At 36.1% G+C, this 14,929-nt stretch overlaps 1 protein-coding gene across 2 annotated transcripts; it reads left to right on the forward strand.

Moving 5' to 3' along the window:
- Window positions 1–757: 757 nt before the first annotated feature.
- Window positions 758–9,452, forward strand: LOC110798097 (eukaryotic translation initiation factor 5B). Of its 2 annotated transcripts, none has more exons than XM_056838552.1 (13): window positions 758–973; window positions 1,169–3,759; window positions 3,848–3,955; window positions 4,045–4,145; window positions 4,307–4,397; window positions 4,487–4,597; window positions 4,685–4,750; window positions 6,488–6,547; window positions 6,636–7,193; window positions 8,410–8,529; window positions 8,647–8,766; window positions 8,852–9,041; window positions 9,161–9,452. In XM_056838552.1, the coding sequence occupies exons 2-12, from the start codon at window positions 1,216–1,218 to the stop codon at window positions 8,921–8,923; spliced, it is 3,951 nt and encodes a 1,316-aa protein (XP_056694530.1). In that variant the 5' UTR covers window positions 758–973; window positions 1,169–1,215; the 3' UTR covers window positions 8,924–9,041; window positions 9,161–9,452. The 2 variants fall into 2 exon arrangements, with proteins under 2 accessions (XP_056694530.1, XP_021858933.2); XM_022003241.2 differs by having other exon boundaries at window positions 1,190–3,759.
- Window positions 9,453–14,929: the final 5,477 nt, after the last annotated feature.

Here is a 14,929-nt window from a genome sequence, read left to right on the forward strand (position 1 = left end):
ACGGAGTACTTCGTAACTCAGTCCAGATATGACTCAACCTAAAAACTACTCCCTCCGCCCCATTTTGTTTTTTACGTATTCCATTTTGGGTGTTTCATTTTGTTCTTTACATTTCCTTTTATATTGTCACATAATGTATTAATATTCTATCAAAATTTGTGCCCAAATATTATTTGAACCAATTAAATTCATTGGACATTAAATATTTCTCATTTTCTCAATGTCAGATTTTTGATAAAAGTGAAAACATTATAAATAAACGTAATTTTTGTTTAAATAAAAAAAGTAGAGGAATCTCATTGCACATTAAATAATCGTTAAACCGCGTGAAAAACATCAAACGTAAAAACAAAAAGAGACAGAGGGAGTACACCGTAGTTCGCAACCCAGTCCGGAGAGGACTCGAACCCACAAACTAGTGTTACCTATAAATAGTTTTTCTTGATTAATGTAGCGCAATTTAGAAGGTGGACCATGGTGCACATAGAGCATGGTGCACCTTAAGAACATTAGTATATAATTAAAAGAACATCTGGTTACGTAAAAAGAACATGGACATATATTTTTTTATATTTTTAATAAATTGTGATTTTTTATAACAAAAAAGTAAAACATTATATTGCATGTTCTTTTGTCGTAGTATCATGTTATTTTGTCATGTGCACCATGCTCTATGTGCACCATGGTCCATAGTCCACAGATTGTGTAGGGGTGATTTGGACTAAAAAACGCGACCTTAAATTCCAGCGCCTCCTGTAGAAAACCCCTTCTCATAGCAGAACTCCATATATTGCAGATTCTCTCTCCTCAGCAGCCATTGTTGCAAACCTCAATTCCTCAAACCTTAGCTTCACGTTAGTGGCTTCAGGATTCTACACACAAATTGAAAATTGAAGGAAAACAAATAAAAAATTAGAGAAAAATATCCGCAATTTAGGGCACACTTTGAGATCATTTTCATCGTATTTAAATCGTAAGTTTTACTTCTCTACATTCGCAAAGGGTTTGATTTTAGTTGTTGATTTAAAAGTTCTGATTTTTTTTAACCGATTAATTGTTTAATTTTAGTTAATTTGTTGATTTAGTTGTTTTTATTTTTGGATTGTGAATGTTGTTGCACTTAATCGACTTGAGTAAGCTTATTTTTATTAGGGTCTTGATTTTTTAGGGTTTGTATGAATTTATGCAGAGTTGAATAAATCAGGGGAGTTATAAATGGGTAGGAAGAAGAATTTAGTGATAGATGATGATGAGTATTCAGTTGCGACTGAGTTGTCTGAGGAGTCTCAGGTTACGGAAGAAGATAAAGTAGTTCCTACTGGTGGTGGGAAGAAGAAAGGGAAAAAGGGAAATTCTAAAGGGGCACAGTCGAGAGATGAGGAAGATGAGGAGGTTCCGGAAGTGGCTTTTGCTGGGAAGAAGAAGTCTTCGAAGAAGGGTGGCGTTAAGGCAGGTTTTGAGTTGTTAGGGGATGAGGATAATGACGATCAAGTGAAGGATGGGAGTGACGATGAGGAGGATGTGTCTGTTGTGAGTTTCACGGGCAAGAAGAAGTCATCAAAGGGTTCCAAGAAGGGTGGTGGTAAGGCTAGTTTTGCGTTATTAGGGGATGATGGTGATGAAGATGATGAAGTGAAGGGTCAGAGTGAGGGGGAGGATGATGTACCTGCTGTGAGCTTTACAGGGAAGAAGAAGCCGTCAAAGGGTTCAAAGAAGGGTGGTTCAAAGACAAGTTTTGCACTTTTGGATGATGAGGATAATGATGGAGATGAGAATGTTCAGAGTGAGGAGGATGAAGCTCCTTCAATGAGCTTTGTAGGGAAGAAGAAACCATCTAAAGGGTCGAAGAAGGGTAGCAGTTTGTTCAGTGCTGCGTTGTTGGAGGAAGAAGATGGTGAAGAGGATGATTCTCATTCCGAGGCTCCTTCTGTTTCAAAGACTGCATATGATGAAGTTGATGAAGCTGATGTGGTTGTTGCATTTACTGGTAAAAAGAAGTCATCCAAAAAGAAAGGTAGCAGTGCATTAACTGCTTTAGGAGATGACATCACCACTGAAATGGAAACAAAGGTAATCGCCAATAATGCAGAAGTGGATGATTATTTGCCTCAAGAAAAGGTCAGTGCAGTGGTGCCTGAAACTTCCAAGAATAAGAAGAAGAAAAAAAAGGGTGGAAGGACAGCTGAAGAACAAGACGATTTGGATAAGATTCTAGCAGAACTAGGGGAAGGGCCTGCGGTCTCAAAGCCAGAACCCACTCCAGCGCCATCTCAAGTTGAGAAAGCTGATACACAATTGGAACCTGTTGGCTTGACTGAAGCAGCAGGTGAAAAAGAGGGTGAGGATGAAGGAATCGTGGAGTCAGCGGCCGCGAAGAAGAAGAAAAAGAAGAAAGAGAAGGAGAAAGAGAAAAAAGCAGCAGCTGCTGCCGCATCGTCTGCAGAGATAAAGGTGGAAAAGGAAGATGTGAAAAATGAAACAAAAAATAAAGCGGTGGACAAGAAACTTCCCAAGCATGTCAGGGAAATGCAAGAGGCACTTGCTAGGCGTAAGGAGATGGAAGAAAGGCAAAAGCAAGAAGAAGAAGAGAGGTTAAGGAAGGAGGAAGAGGAGCGACTTAGGCAAGAGGAGCTTTTGAGGCAGGCAGAGGAAGCCAAGCTTAAGAAAAAAGAGAAGGAAAAAGAAAAGCTTCGACTGAAAAAGGAGGCTGGCCTTTTCCTTACTGCGAAGCAGAAGGAAGAACAGCGCAAGAGAGAAATAATGAAAAATCAGTTTCTTGCTACCGCTGGAAATAAGCTTCCTGCTTCTGACAACGGTGCTCCAACTAAGCGACCTATTTACACGACAAAGAAGTCGAAGTCAAACCGTCAAACAAATGGTGTGAAGACTCAAACTCTGGAGGATATGGAGACCAACCAGGAAGCTGTTGGGGATAGTGAGCTTGTTGAAACGGAGAAGGTGGACGAGGTTTGCACAATTGATGTGGAGGAGAAGTCTGAAGTTGCTGATGAAATAGAAGATGTTGTTGCCGAAGAGGATAACGAAGATGATGATGAGGACTGGGATGCTAAAAGTTGGGATGAAAGTAACCTTTCTTTACCTGCTACGAGGGCATTTGAAGATGAAGAGACTGATTCCGGGGATCAGTCATTAGTCAAAAAGGAAGTAAAACAGGCAGCCCAATCAGTTCGTGATACTGGTAGGCCTGCTGCAACTGCCAATGAGGCTCACTCATCTCAGGCAACTAAAGGCCAGACTTCTCTTAGTAAGCAGAAGCATTCTGACTCTGAAGCTGTAGGGAAGAAAAGGAGTAAAGAAACTGAAGTTCAAAAGAAAAAACCTAGTTCAGATACTCAGGCTAAAAATGGTGAAGGAGACCTTAGGTCTCCAATCTGTTGTATAATGGGTCATGTTGACACTGGTAAAACCAAGCTGCTTGATTGTATCAGAGGTACTAATGTTCAGGAGGGCGAAGCTGGAGGTATCACACAACAAATTGGAGCAACATACTTCCCCGCTGAGAACATCAGAGAGAGGACCAGGGAATTGAAAGCTGATGCAAAGCTGAAAGTCCCAGGTCTTCTTGTTATTGACACCCCAGGGCACGAATCTTTCACTAACTTGCGATCGCGAGGTTCCGGGTTGTGTGATATTGCTATCTTGGTTGTGGACATCATGCATGGCTTGGAACCACAGACAATTGAGTCACTTAACCTTTTGAGGATGAGGAATACAGAGTTTATCGTGGCCTTGAACAAGGTGAGTTGATTTGCACAATATTTTGTCATAGCCGCTAGTCATTTACCTTTTGAACTGAAGATGGTTTTCTTTCTCTTCCAATATGTAGGTTGACCGACTTTATGGGTGGAAAACATGTCGCAACGCTCCTATTGTGAAGGCTATGAAACAACAATCCAAGGATGTGCAAAATGAGTTCAATATGAGAACCATAGGGGTAATAGTGCTTGTATGATTTTCGTTGACAGCCTGACTGATTGCAGGATACTTCTTGTCATGACTGCTTTTCTGTGTGATGCTCTACAGGTAATTACCCAGTTTAAGGAACAGGGCTTAAATACTGAACTGTACTATAAAAACAAAGATATGGGTGAAACATACAACATTGTACCAACTAGCGCAATAAGGTAGGATATGGGTTCTTGATTAACCCCATAGGCTCATACTGTTTCATGATGACTGACTATTTTTTATGAAATGATAATAATAACATGCCTATTTTTCTTTTTTAATAATTATTATTATTGTGACGGGGACTTTTTTTTGTCTTCTCTTGGATGCATAACAGTGGGGAAGGTATCCCTGATATGCTATTGGTATTAGTGCAATGGTCTCAGAAGACGATGATTGAGAAGCTTACCTTCAGGGATGAAATCGAGGTATGGTTTTTGTTGTCACCTATTAGCTATTGAGTTGCCTTAGACATTGAGTTTTAATTGACTTAATTGCCGTTCTTGGAATTTCTTAGTGTACAGTACTCGAGGTTAAGGTCGTGGAGGGTCATGGAACAACCATTGATGTTGTATTGGTCAATGGTGTTCTTCACGAAGGAGATCAGATTGTTGTTTGTGGCATGCAGGTACTTTATAGTTGCTTTTAATTTGAACTCGCACTCTTGTAATACCTGCAAGCATTATATATAACTTCGGTTGTATGTCCATTGCAGGGCCCTATATGTGCAACCATCCGTGCTCTGTTGACTCCTCATCCAATGAAGGAACTTAGAGTCAAGGTATGCCTGATTTTTGTCTGATTTACTGTTTCTTTTATTTTCACGTTGTTCCAACTTAATACAAAGTAGTAAATACTCCCCTCCGTCGCACTAAGAATGCCCAAAATTCCTTGTATAGATGTCCCATTGAGTTTTCTCCATACCCTTTTCGGATGACAGAGTTTGAGATAAAATCCAGGAAAATGACGAAACAACAACCCCACATGCCGAACTTCAACCAGTCTTAAAAAGTGAATTCTTCCTATGGGGCAATCACGGTGGGACGGAGGGAGTAGTGAAGTGAACTAGAAGGGACATATTGAGTTATTGATTGGTGGGCTTCGGTCAGCTTTTAGAGGCACCAATTTGAGGATTTTGCTAATAAAAATTGCTAATGATCAGAGTCTTCACATATGTTGGTCTGAGCAAAGCTGCAAAGCTGCTCCCTTCATACCGTGGAAAGATGGACCCTGCAGCTGCTGCTGTAGGGCTAGTGTTCTGCACTAGCTTAGGCCGAGGCCGGGAGTGATTATAGATTTACGACTATTACTAGTTTATTACCATTGACTGCAATGTCATGGCATGTGGAGTGTTACTACTGGAATTTAAAATATCTTAAATCTATCCATGTTTACATATAGAAGGCAAATATTCTCGGTTGTGAGTGGTTGTTATTTTGAACTCAGGTGAGTGTTGCAATGTGTTGTAAGTCCCAGTTTATCACTGCAGTTCAAGAGTTGTGTGAGTGTTATGTAGAATGTAGCTTAAAATATACTACCTCCGTTCCTAATTGATGAATATGATAGCAACAAGAACCAAGGAAGGTTAGGGAAAGAGTGTACAAAGTGGGGCCATGCGTATGAAAAAATACGAGAGAGAGTGTTGTAAGTGGGGTTTATGTAAGAAAAAACTAAGAAAGGTATTGTTTTAACTTGTAAATGGGATTTGTATAGGAGAAAGTTTGTCAAATAGGAAAAAAGCAAATGTAATGGGCAAAGTGAATGGCTGAAAGTAAAAGGCGTAACCAATAAAGTTACTTAGCCATGGAGATGGTATACTATTTAGGATCTTATATTATTATTTTGTAAAAGTCATTTTAAACATTACCATAAAAAATATCTGTAGTGAAATAACAGTCTTATCTTAGATGTGGATTCAGTTATATTGATACGCTTAAAGGTTGTTATATGTGGATTTAATTTTTAGTAATATGCTTAAATGTTCTACTAGCGGCTTTTAACAGCATAATATGGTAAAGTAACCGTTTTCAACAGATGGTGCTACGTGTGATTTAAGACATGTTACAGAGCAACAAGTATGAAACCGGCCAAATAACATTTGCGTGATTGATCGCCCTTGTTTATTCACACCACTGACTATTGTAACATTTCTATTTCTCTGGATACAAACAAGTGGGAAAAATTTGTTTCTAATACGGACATGAATGTTAAGTAGAATTTTAAATTCACTGTATCATTACCGTGTAACTCACATTGATTTAGTAGATCAGGGTGATGGTAGGTTATACACCTCCCCCCTTTCTCGAATAAAGACGAGAAGTATATGTTTAACTCACCCATGGTGATTGATAGCTGATACTCTTCCAGTTTTGCAATGTGTATCAATTAGAAAATGACTACTACCCTTCTGACTGGATCTTAAAGCATATGGTTTTCTAATTTCCTTTTTCTTTATCTATCTTTTGTTTTAGTTACTTCAATTGATCGTTGCTTACTTCTTTGTTGTTTTTTGACACAGGGAACATATCTGCATCATAAACAAATCAAGGCGGCGCAGGGGATCAAAATATCTGCACAGGTAATATTGTCGAATTCTGACTTGCAGTGCATAAATTATATTATGAATGGCAGAGTATGAACTTTTCATTTGATACTCCTGTACACAGGGTCTTGAGCATGCTATTCCTGGGACTGCCTTGTATGTTGTGGGACCTAATGATGATGTTGAAGAGATAAAAAAGTTAGCCATGGAAGACATGGAGTCTGTATTGAGCCGGATAGACAAGAGTGGAGAGGGGGTATGTGTGCAAGCATCTACACTCGGATCATTAGAGGCATTATTGGAGTTTTTAAAATCACCAGCTGTAAGCATTCCCGTCAGTGGCATAAATATAGGCCCTGTGCATAAGAAGGATGTTATGAGGGCAAGTGTCATGCTTGAGAAAAAGAAAGAGTATGCGACTATATTGGCGTTCGATGTCAAGGTCACACCAGAGGCAAAAGAATATGCAGATGATGCTGGTGTTCAAATCTTTTCGGCTGATATCATTTATCACCTGTTTGATCAATTCAAAGCTTACATTGATGACATCAAGGAGGAGAAGAAAAAGGAAGCTGCTGAGGAGGCAGTCTTTCCTTGTGTACTCAAGATTTTACCCAGTTGCATATTCAACAAAAAGGATCCTATTGTGGTGGGGGTGGATGTTCTTGAAGGCGTTGTAAAGGTATGCTTTATTGTCTCTTGCTTTAAGAATTAAAGGGAGGAACAATAGTACAATACTTCTGGGTTTTCTAGTCTTGCCATGTTGATTTTTGTCGTTGAATATGTGTTTTTTAGTGTAAATCTTAGTGGCACACTCATACTTTGTTTTCAAATATAGTGACTGGCTTGCATGATCTATGTTGGAGTTGTACTTCTTTTGAACTTGATCTGAAGAAGGAATTCCCTTTATGTATTTGGGCAATTTGGCCTAAGTTGAACACAGATCCTTCACGAATAGCTAATAAGCTTCATGACTTTATTACTCTTAGGGGCCTCATGAGGTATCTAACAACGTGAAAGTTTTTTTTCTTTTTCAAATGAGTTTAAATTGTTCGATGCCTTTGACAATGAATTTATCAAACCTGCACTGCAAATTGCACCGAAAAGCTTAAACTCATTTGAGAAAGGCTTTATATTGTCAAATACCCCATGAGGCTCCTAAGACTCTAAGAGTAATAAATTGAAGAAACCTAAGGAGAATTATTATTTTCATAAAGGATTTGTCAGAACTCAGAACACTGAACATGCAAAAATTTGTTGTAGATCATACTCCGTAATAACTTTATGTTTTAGTAAAACTTCCTTCCTTATTGATAGTTTATAGACAGCTTTGTACAATATATGAAGTTCGCTGTTGTCCGTTTATGTTAAAAGTCTGCTAGGATACCATATTTTCTTCTATTTGTGTTTATGTCTACAGATATCCAGTATATGATTTGTTACTTGTGATCACTGTTCCCACTTGTGGCTGCTTAATTATACTCTGAAATCGGGAAGTAGGATATGGTTATACTTTCTTTTGTTCTCTGATTACGTTGGAAGAGGGTATTATATAGCTGTTAGAGATTCAATTAGGTTACATGCCTATCTGTGAGTGTTTTTTACCTTATAAAAAAAAACATCTAAGAGGTAAAAAGTCCACCTCCTGTAACCTGAAATCTTTATTTACTAGAGCATTAGTTGTAGATAACTGTAGAATTGTCTTGTATTAATTCGAACTTATACAACGTATCTTCTCATATGTTACATTTTGAAAACCGTGATTTTCTGTTGTGGGGATTAATTTGTTTAGTTTTAGTAAATCAAGAGCTGTACTGTGCCATGTGGGTTTTTGTTTTCCAATTGTTGTCCTCAATCATTTATCAGGCTCTAGTACTGATTTTGGATTTGTATTTCAGATGGGTGCCCCAATCTGTGTTCCTTCAAAGGACTTTATAGACATTGGGCGTATTGCTTCCATCGAAAATAATTTCAAACCAGTTGACTCAGCAAAAAAAGGCCAGCAAGTCGCCATTAAGGTATGAGAAAGTACAATGAATATTACTTTGCTCCAGAAATGGATTTCAGCAAATTTGATGATAGCGAAATAATGGCATACTATTTTTTGTTGTTTCCTAATATCATCTGCTTTGCAGATTGCGGGTAGCAATCCCGAAGAGCAGCAAAAGATGTATGGAAGACATTTTGAAGCGGATGATGAGCTTGTTAGTCGCATTTCTAGAAAATCAATTGACGTGCTCAAAGCCAATTACCGGGTGAGTTACCACATTTTCCCTACACATACACGGTCACCATCACGCACACTAGCATATTTGTACTAACTGAAATAATCCATTGCAGAACGATCCCTCTATGCCTACCGAAAACTGGAAATTGCTTGTCAAGTTGAAGAATCTGTTTAAGATACAGTAAGAAGATTCTATTGCTGCTCCTGTACTATTCCCGGCATTTTTGTGTTGATAAGCGAGTCATACGTGGAGCTGAAGTGTCAAACTTGAAGATGGAAGTTGGAACATGGGCACCAATTCAGGTCCTCTTCTCATTTTTTTAATGGCTTGAGATGTGCTCACCATCATCGGAGCTTTGTTGCCCTTTCTTCAACTGTATTTCTTGCTGACCTTGTCGTGTTGACGTGTTTTCTTTACTCAGTCGAAAGTTCAAGGAGCCTGCAGGGATCTGATTGACGTACTTTTTGGCATTGAGACAAAGAAGTTGATACTCTGATTAGGAATATCAATGTTTTATCTTTTGTAATTTTCGATCTAGAGAGGAGGGGAGAGGGGGGGATAGTGAAGTATGTCGATTTTTTTTGAGAAATTCATGGATTTTGAGTTATGTTATTCGATGTAATCTCGTGAACCTCAGAAAAGAAAGGGGTCGAGAGTAAAAGAAAGAATAGAGAAGAACAACGTTTTGGAATAAATATTGTTTTTGAACAAAAGGCTACTTTCAAGAACGGGCTGTCTGATTTGAGGTGGAACATGGACATCATCCAATCAGCCTGATCGTAAAACCGTACAACTAATAACAACAATAATAAAGAAATGTCTTTATGTAAAATTAAAACCCACAATTTTTTCCTATGAAATTCCAGTAAGTTTTGTACTATCTCCGTTCTCAATTGTTTTTTTTCCTGGGGTTGTTAAATCAGATAATCGGTTGGTTACTGGTTGGATATAATTAATTAGGGTATAAACAGATAATGCTATGTGGGGCCGTTATGTATAAGAGAATTGAACTTTGTTTTAGGTCACTTCGGTTCTTTTCAGATGTCGGTTAGTTTTGACAGCATATTGGCCCAAGCCATGTTTAAAAATTTTACTTTGTTAATTTTGATTTTGTGGAGTTGAGAAAAGGCAAAAATGGTGGGTCAAAAGGACACCACCCTAAAAGGCTAAAACTACTAAACCACCTTTAGAACCTATAGAATTAGTACCACGTACAAAAGAGGGAATACACCTTTTAACTAACCTTTCTACATGATCTATAAAAGATTTTGAATTAGAAAGGAAAATAAACATTGGCACAAAAGGTTTAAACAACTAGACCAAGTAAGGAGAAACTAGGGAATTTTGGTCATTAGATCCCCGAATATTCCAAGAAATTATGTTCATAATAAACTTGGGGGCTGTGAAGTGTCAGCCGCCAAACCAAGAGAGTCAAGGAGAAGAAGGGAAAGAGAACTTTCCTCCTTCTCCATGGCAGTGGCCGCAAGTTGTTTGTTTGCATAAGAAATTGTATTAGCACCCACCGAAATCCTTGCCTTTTTCGTCTTAGGAGACATTGACATTGTTATCTTTCTCTTGCATTGATGAGTCTTGTGCAACCACAACACCTGAACCCAACGAGGCTGTAGAATGACTTTTTTTGTGAACAAAAACCCTCACTTCCTTCAAACCCAAATATCAAAGCATCCCTTATCTCGAAGCCGCTACCTATATAATTTCCGCCTTTAATTTTCTATGTCCAAGTTGAACCCACAAAATTAAAGAAGCCATGTTGATCATAAGACATCGAATGCCTAACATACCACGACATTTTATTGTCTTCACATCAATTCCAGTGCTTCGATTTATATTGCCATTCGATTAAATAGAATTTAAAACGAATTACGTAAGTTTCATCTCTCTCCTTGTTCAATTTTCAAATTGACAGGCTAAATCGCACTCCTATCAAAGATAAACCTAACGTTCACCAACTAAAAATATAGCAAGGGAAGCAGGGATCGTATCCACAGGGAAACAATGTTCTTTCTACTATTAATCGACAAGTCTAGACTATTGGTAACAAGAGATTTGGTTTGGTTTGTAAATTAAACTAAGGCAATAATCAAATTGGAAAATATCAATATTAAGGGAATCTAGGGCAACGGTTCACCACAAATGCAGACCGGGATTGGACAACGGACAACAACAATCAATTAACAATCATAACTAGGAAAACATGCATCTCTCGAATCTTATGAATTCCTTAGGAAAATATAACTAGCAGGCTCTCGCTATGTACTAGAAACAATTCCTATCTAATAGCCACAGATAAAAAACATCAGATTTATACCTCTCGGCGCATAATCTAAGGTTAATCAAACTCAATCAAAATAGCCCGGCCGAACAGAATTGAAGAGAAATTATAATAAGCTATAGAAATCACAATCAGTTAATCAATAATCAAGTCCACATTTAATCCCAATCATGCATTCATGGATCCCCTAAACCCTAGAAATTAAACTACTCACTCATATTAACAGTAAACAAAGCAATTAATATTATGGAAAACATGATCAAAAGCAAATAATAAAGCAAATTAGAAATCAATACCTAAATGAAGAACGAAAAATTAAAGCTTTGATTGAAATTAAAACTAAGTGTTTGCAAAGTTGAGAGAATAACTAAGTAATGAGAGAATAAAACTAAGTGTTCAACTAAAAAATACGGTACCACTAAAAATATATGGGGCTAGTATTTATAGTTTGCCCAAAATAAAGCCCAAAACAGGAATAAAAAAACGCGAAAAAGCATCGGAGGTTGGCGTTGCCCGATCGGGCCAAAATCTGCCCGATCGGGCGGTTGTGAAATGCCCAGAATGACGCCCAGTGTGACCGCCCGATCCGGACCGGGCGAAGCCCGTCCGATCGGGCGCGTGTTGAAGACTTCAGATTTCTTTTTCTTCGCCCGGTCTTCTCATTTCGCCCTCCGCTCAAAGGGCGATTTGCAAAAAGCATCATCCTTCGCCCATATCACCGAGTCTAACTTCCGATGCTCACCGTAAGCATCTAAGGCTCCCGAAAGTCGACGATAGTCGTCCCGAACTCCCTCGGGATCGTGTAATGGCCTAAATCACCATGAAACGAGCCTAAAAAGGCCAATTTCTCACCAAGCAATCCTGAAACTCAAGGCACACTTAATAACAATATTAGTACTAAAAACAGCTCCTTAGAGCTCATTTGATGCATAAAAGTACTAAGGGACGGGGGTAAAACTCTATATAAAACACACATATCACAAATAGATTGAGTTGATTCATTCAATTCGATTAAAAAGATTGCACATGAATTAGGTAAATTGATTCAATCATTAGTTGTGTTATGAGGTAAATGAACGCATACGATGAGCCACACGATTATAACTACAAAAAATTTACCGTTACAATAGTCGATGGAATTCGGACGATGAATAAACACGATGTAAGTTGACTTTTCTGAATGACCGAGATGGGATAGTCGAATACAAAGCGTCAACCACTTGTTGTTTCTAATGCAAAATGAAAGGCAGAGAGCCTAAGTTGTATGGGATCAGACACAAGATTATTTCTGCAAAGCGCTTGTAGCATCTACAGAAATATTCAACGCTCGACTTGGGAATTTGGTGCTGGCAGTGGTTTAAACCCCTCTCCTAGAATTGCGATTATGTTAGATAATGATGAATTTCAAACTATATCCGTACTTTAAATTAACTAAAGGTGAATAAGGTAACTCAAAGATTGAAAAAGAAGTTAAATAAATTTCAATAAAAAGAATTTTAATGCGCTTAATTCTTTGAACCATCTTTTCAACCATTTAATTCTCTAAAATATCAACATTTACTTTTCAGTAGTACTATTGTATTATTGACTTTTAACAATAATATCACCTTTTCTTTTCGGCATACCAATAATATTATTGCACTGTATCTTGTAATATACATTTTATTGTACTATTGCGAAGTCACAAAAAAAAGGAACTTTTGGTTTTACTAACTTAAAAATACACCACTTTTGTAATTATTACCTTATGATTTTTTTTTTTAATTTACCACCTTAAAGTATGTTTTTGTTTGGAATCACTACACTTTACAATATTTTTATTTTAAAATTAACATATCTCTTTCATTTCTTAATAGTTTAAAGTGATTCAAAGTTCATTATTTCTTCTTTGTATAGGGATTTCATTGCGAAAGACATTTCAAAATAATTCGTTTGATAATTCAAAAATATTTTAAAATTTTACAAATATTATATAATTCGTTTTAACTTCTACAAAATTTTAAAAGCAAGATCTCTAAGGTATTCCTTACCCATAAATGAGAAGAATGAATTTTAAATCACTTTAAATGATTAAGAAACGAAAAAGATATCTTAATTTTAAAATGAGAAAACTATCAGGTGGTTATAAACAAAAACATAAATTAAGGTAGTAAATTAAAATAAAATTTTTATAAGGTAATAAATGCAAAAGCGATGTATTTTTAAGGTAGTAAATACCAAAACATCCTAAAAAAACCCCAACATTATCAATAATCTGTATTTTTTTAGCTATGTGTTTCACAATTAGATTTAATTTTTCTATAGTTACAGAAATATAGAGAATTGTAAATAATTTTCGTGTAAACTATTTCATGTAATTTATCTATTCGTAAATGTTTTTAGGTAATTTATTTATCCTTAAATGATTTCATGAATCTATTATATATTTTGTTTTGTACGTCCTAAATAGTTTCATTTAATTCGTTTTATGTCATCTACTTTTAGATTTTGTGAAATCTTGAAACATTATGCAATTTTCACAAATTTTACAATTTTATTACTATTGGTAGGGGTAATATTTTAAATCAATATATTATTAAAAACCCTACTTTTCAAACATTTTTAGTTGCGTCAATATAAATAATCGAGAAGTATTATATTTTTAAATATATTGATTTGAATATTAAAGACCATAAGATAGACTTTAGAAGTTAGTTGAACATTTAACAAGAGTTCTATTACAAGGGTTTACGTTTTCAAAGGAATTAGGTTAGTTGATTCAACCATTAATGTGTTTCGTATGTAATGAACGCATACGACGAGCCACACGAGTATGACTATAAATATTATATCGTTGTAATAGTCGGCGGGATTCAGACGATGAATAAATATTGCGACTGGAATGATCGTTGATTTTTCTAAATGCCAAACATGGGATAGTCGAATAAAAACGCCGACCAAATGATTCGTGCAGGTGGTTTTAAGCTATTTCTCTAAATTTCTCTTTACGCATCTAGATGTGCATTTTCACCACTACTATATATTGTATTATATGCTTTAATAATAATATCACTTTTTCTTTTCGGTTTACAAATGATATTACTGCATTTATCTACTATAATTTTGATTGTACTATTATCAATAAAAAAAGAACTTAACATTCTCTATAAATCCTATTTTTAGCTATATGTTTCAGGATTAGATTCACTTTTTCCATAGTTAAACGGACATAGAAAATTGTAAATTATTTTCGTGTAAACGATTTCATGTAATTTATCTATTCGTAAATGTTTTTAGGTAATTTATTTATCCGTAAATGATTTTATGTGTCAATTATTTTGTTATGTACGTCTCAAATACATGTAATTTGTTTTCTGCCATCTATATATTATTAAAAAAAAAAATATCGAAATTTCAAACATTTTTAGTTGCGTCAGTAGATTATCAAGAAGTAATATATGTTTAAAAATAGTGATATGAATATTAAAGAGCGTAAAATATAATTAAGTTGGTTGAACATTTAACAAGAGTTTCTATCATAATAAGGGTTTAAGCACAAACTTAAAACTACTACATTAATATCAAATAGACATTTAGGATGACAAATACCGTGGCTCGTATACATTAATAAATGTTTGAACAATACAAAACATTCTATCACCTGATTGAAATCCTAAGGAAAATGTAATTTCGTCAAATTTAATTTCACACTTAAGTTGTTTTTAGTGAATTGATGATGCGATATGATTATATGAATAGTTTGTTACTAATTTACTCAACCAATCTTGGAATATGCTACCTCTGTTTCTAAAAGTTCTTTATACCTTGAAATATGTGTTCAAAGTATGAAAATTTTGACCGTAAATTCTCATTATTATATACATCAAAACGTTATCATGTAAGATCTTGTTAGATTGG

This window comes from Spinacia oleracea, chromosome 3, assembly GCF_020520425.1.
Source record: "Spinacia oleracea cultivar Varoflay chromosome 3, BTI_SOV_V1, whole genome shotgun sequence".
Lineage (NCBI taxonomy): Eukaryota > Viridiplantae > Streptophyta > Magnoliopsida > Caryophyllales > Amaranthaceae > Spinacia > Spinacia oleracea.

Excerpts from the sequence above, each read along its gene's own strand:
- LOC110798097 (XM_056838552.1), top strand. The coding sequence starts at position 1,216 with ATGGGTAGGAAGAAGAATTTAGTGATAGATGATGATGAGTATTCAGTT. Across the intron at positions 4,146-4,306 it reads GTACCAACTAGCGCAATAAG|TGGGGAAGGTATCCCTGATA; the intron begins GTAGGATATGGG and ends GATGCATAACAG. Across the intron at positions 8,530-8,646 it reads GCCAGCAAGTCGCCATTAAG|ATTGCGGGTAGCAATCCCGA; the intron begins GTATGAGAAAGT and ends TCTGCTTTGCAG.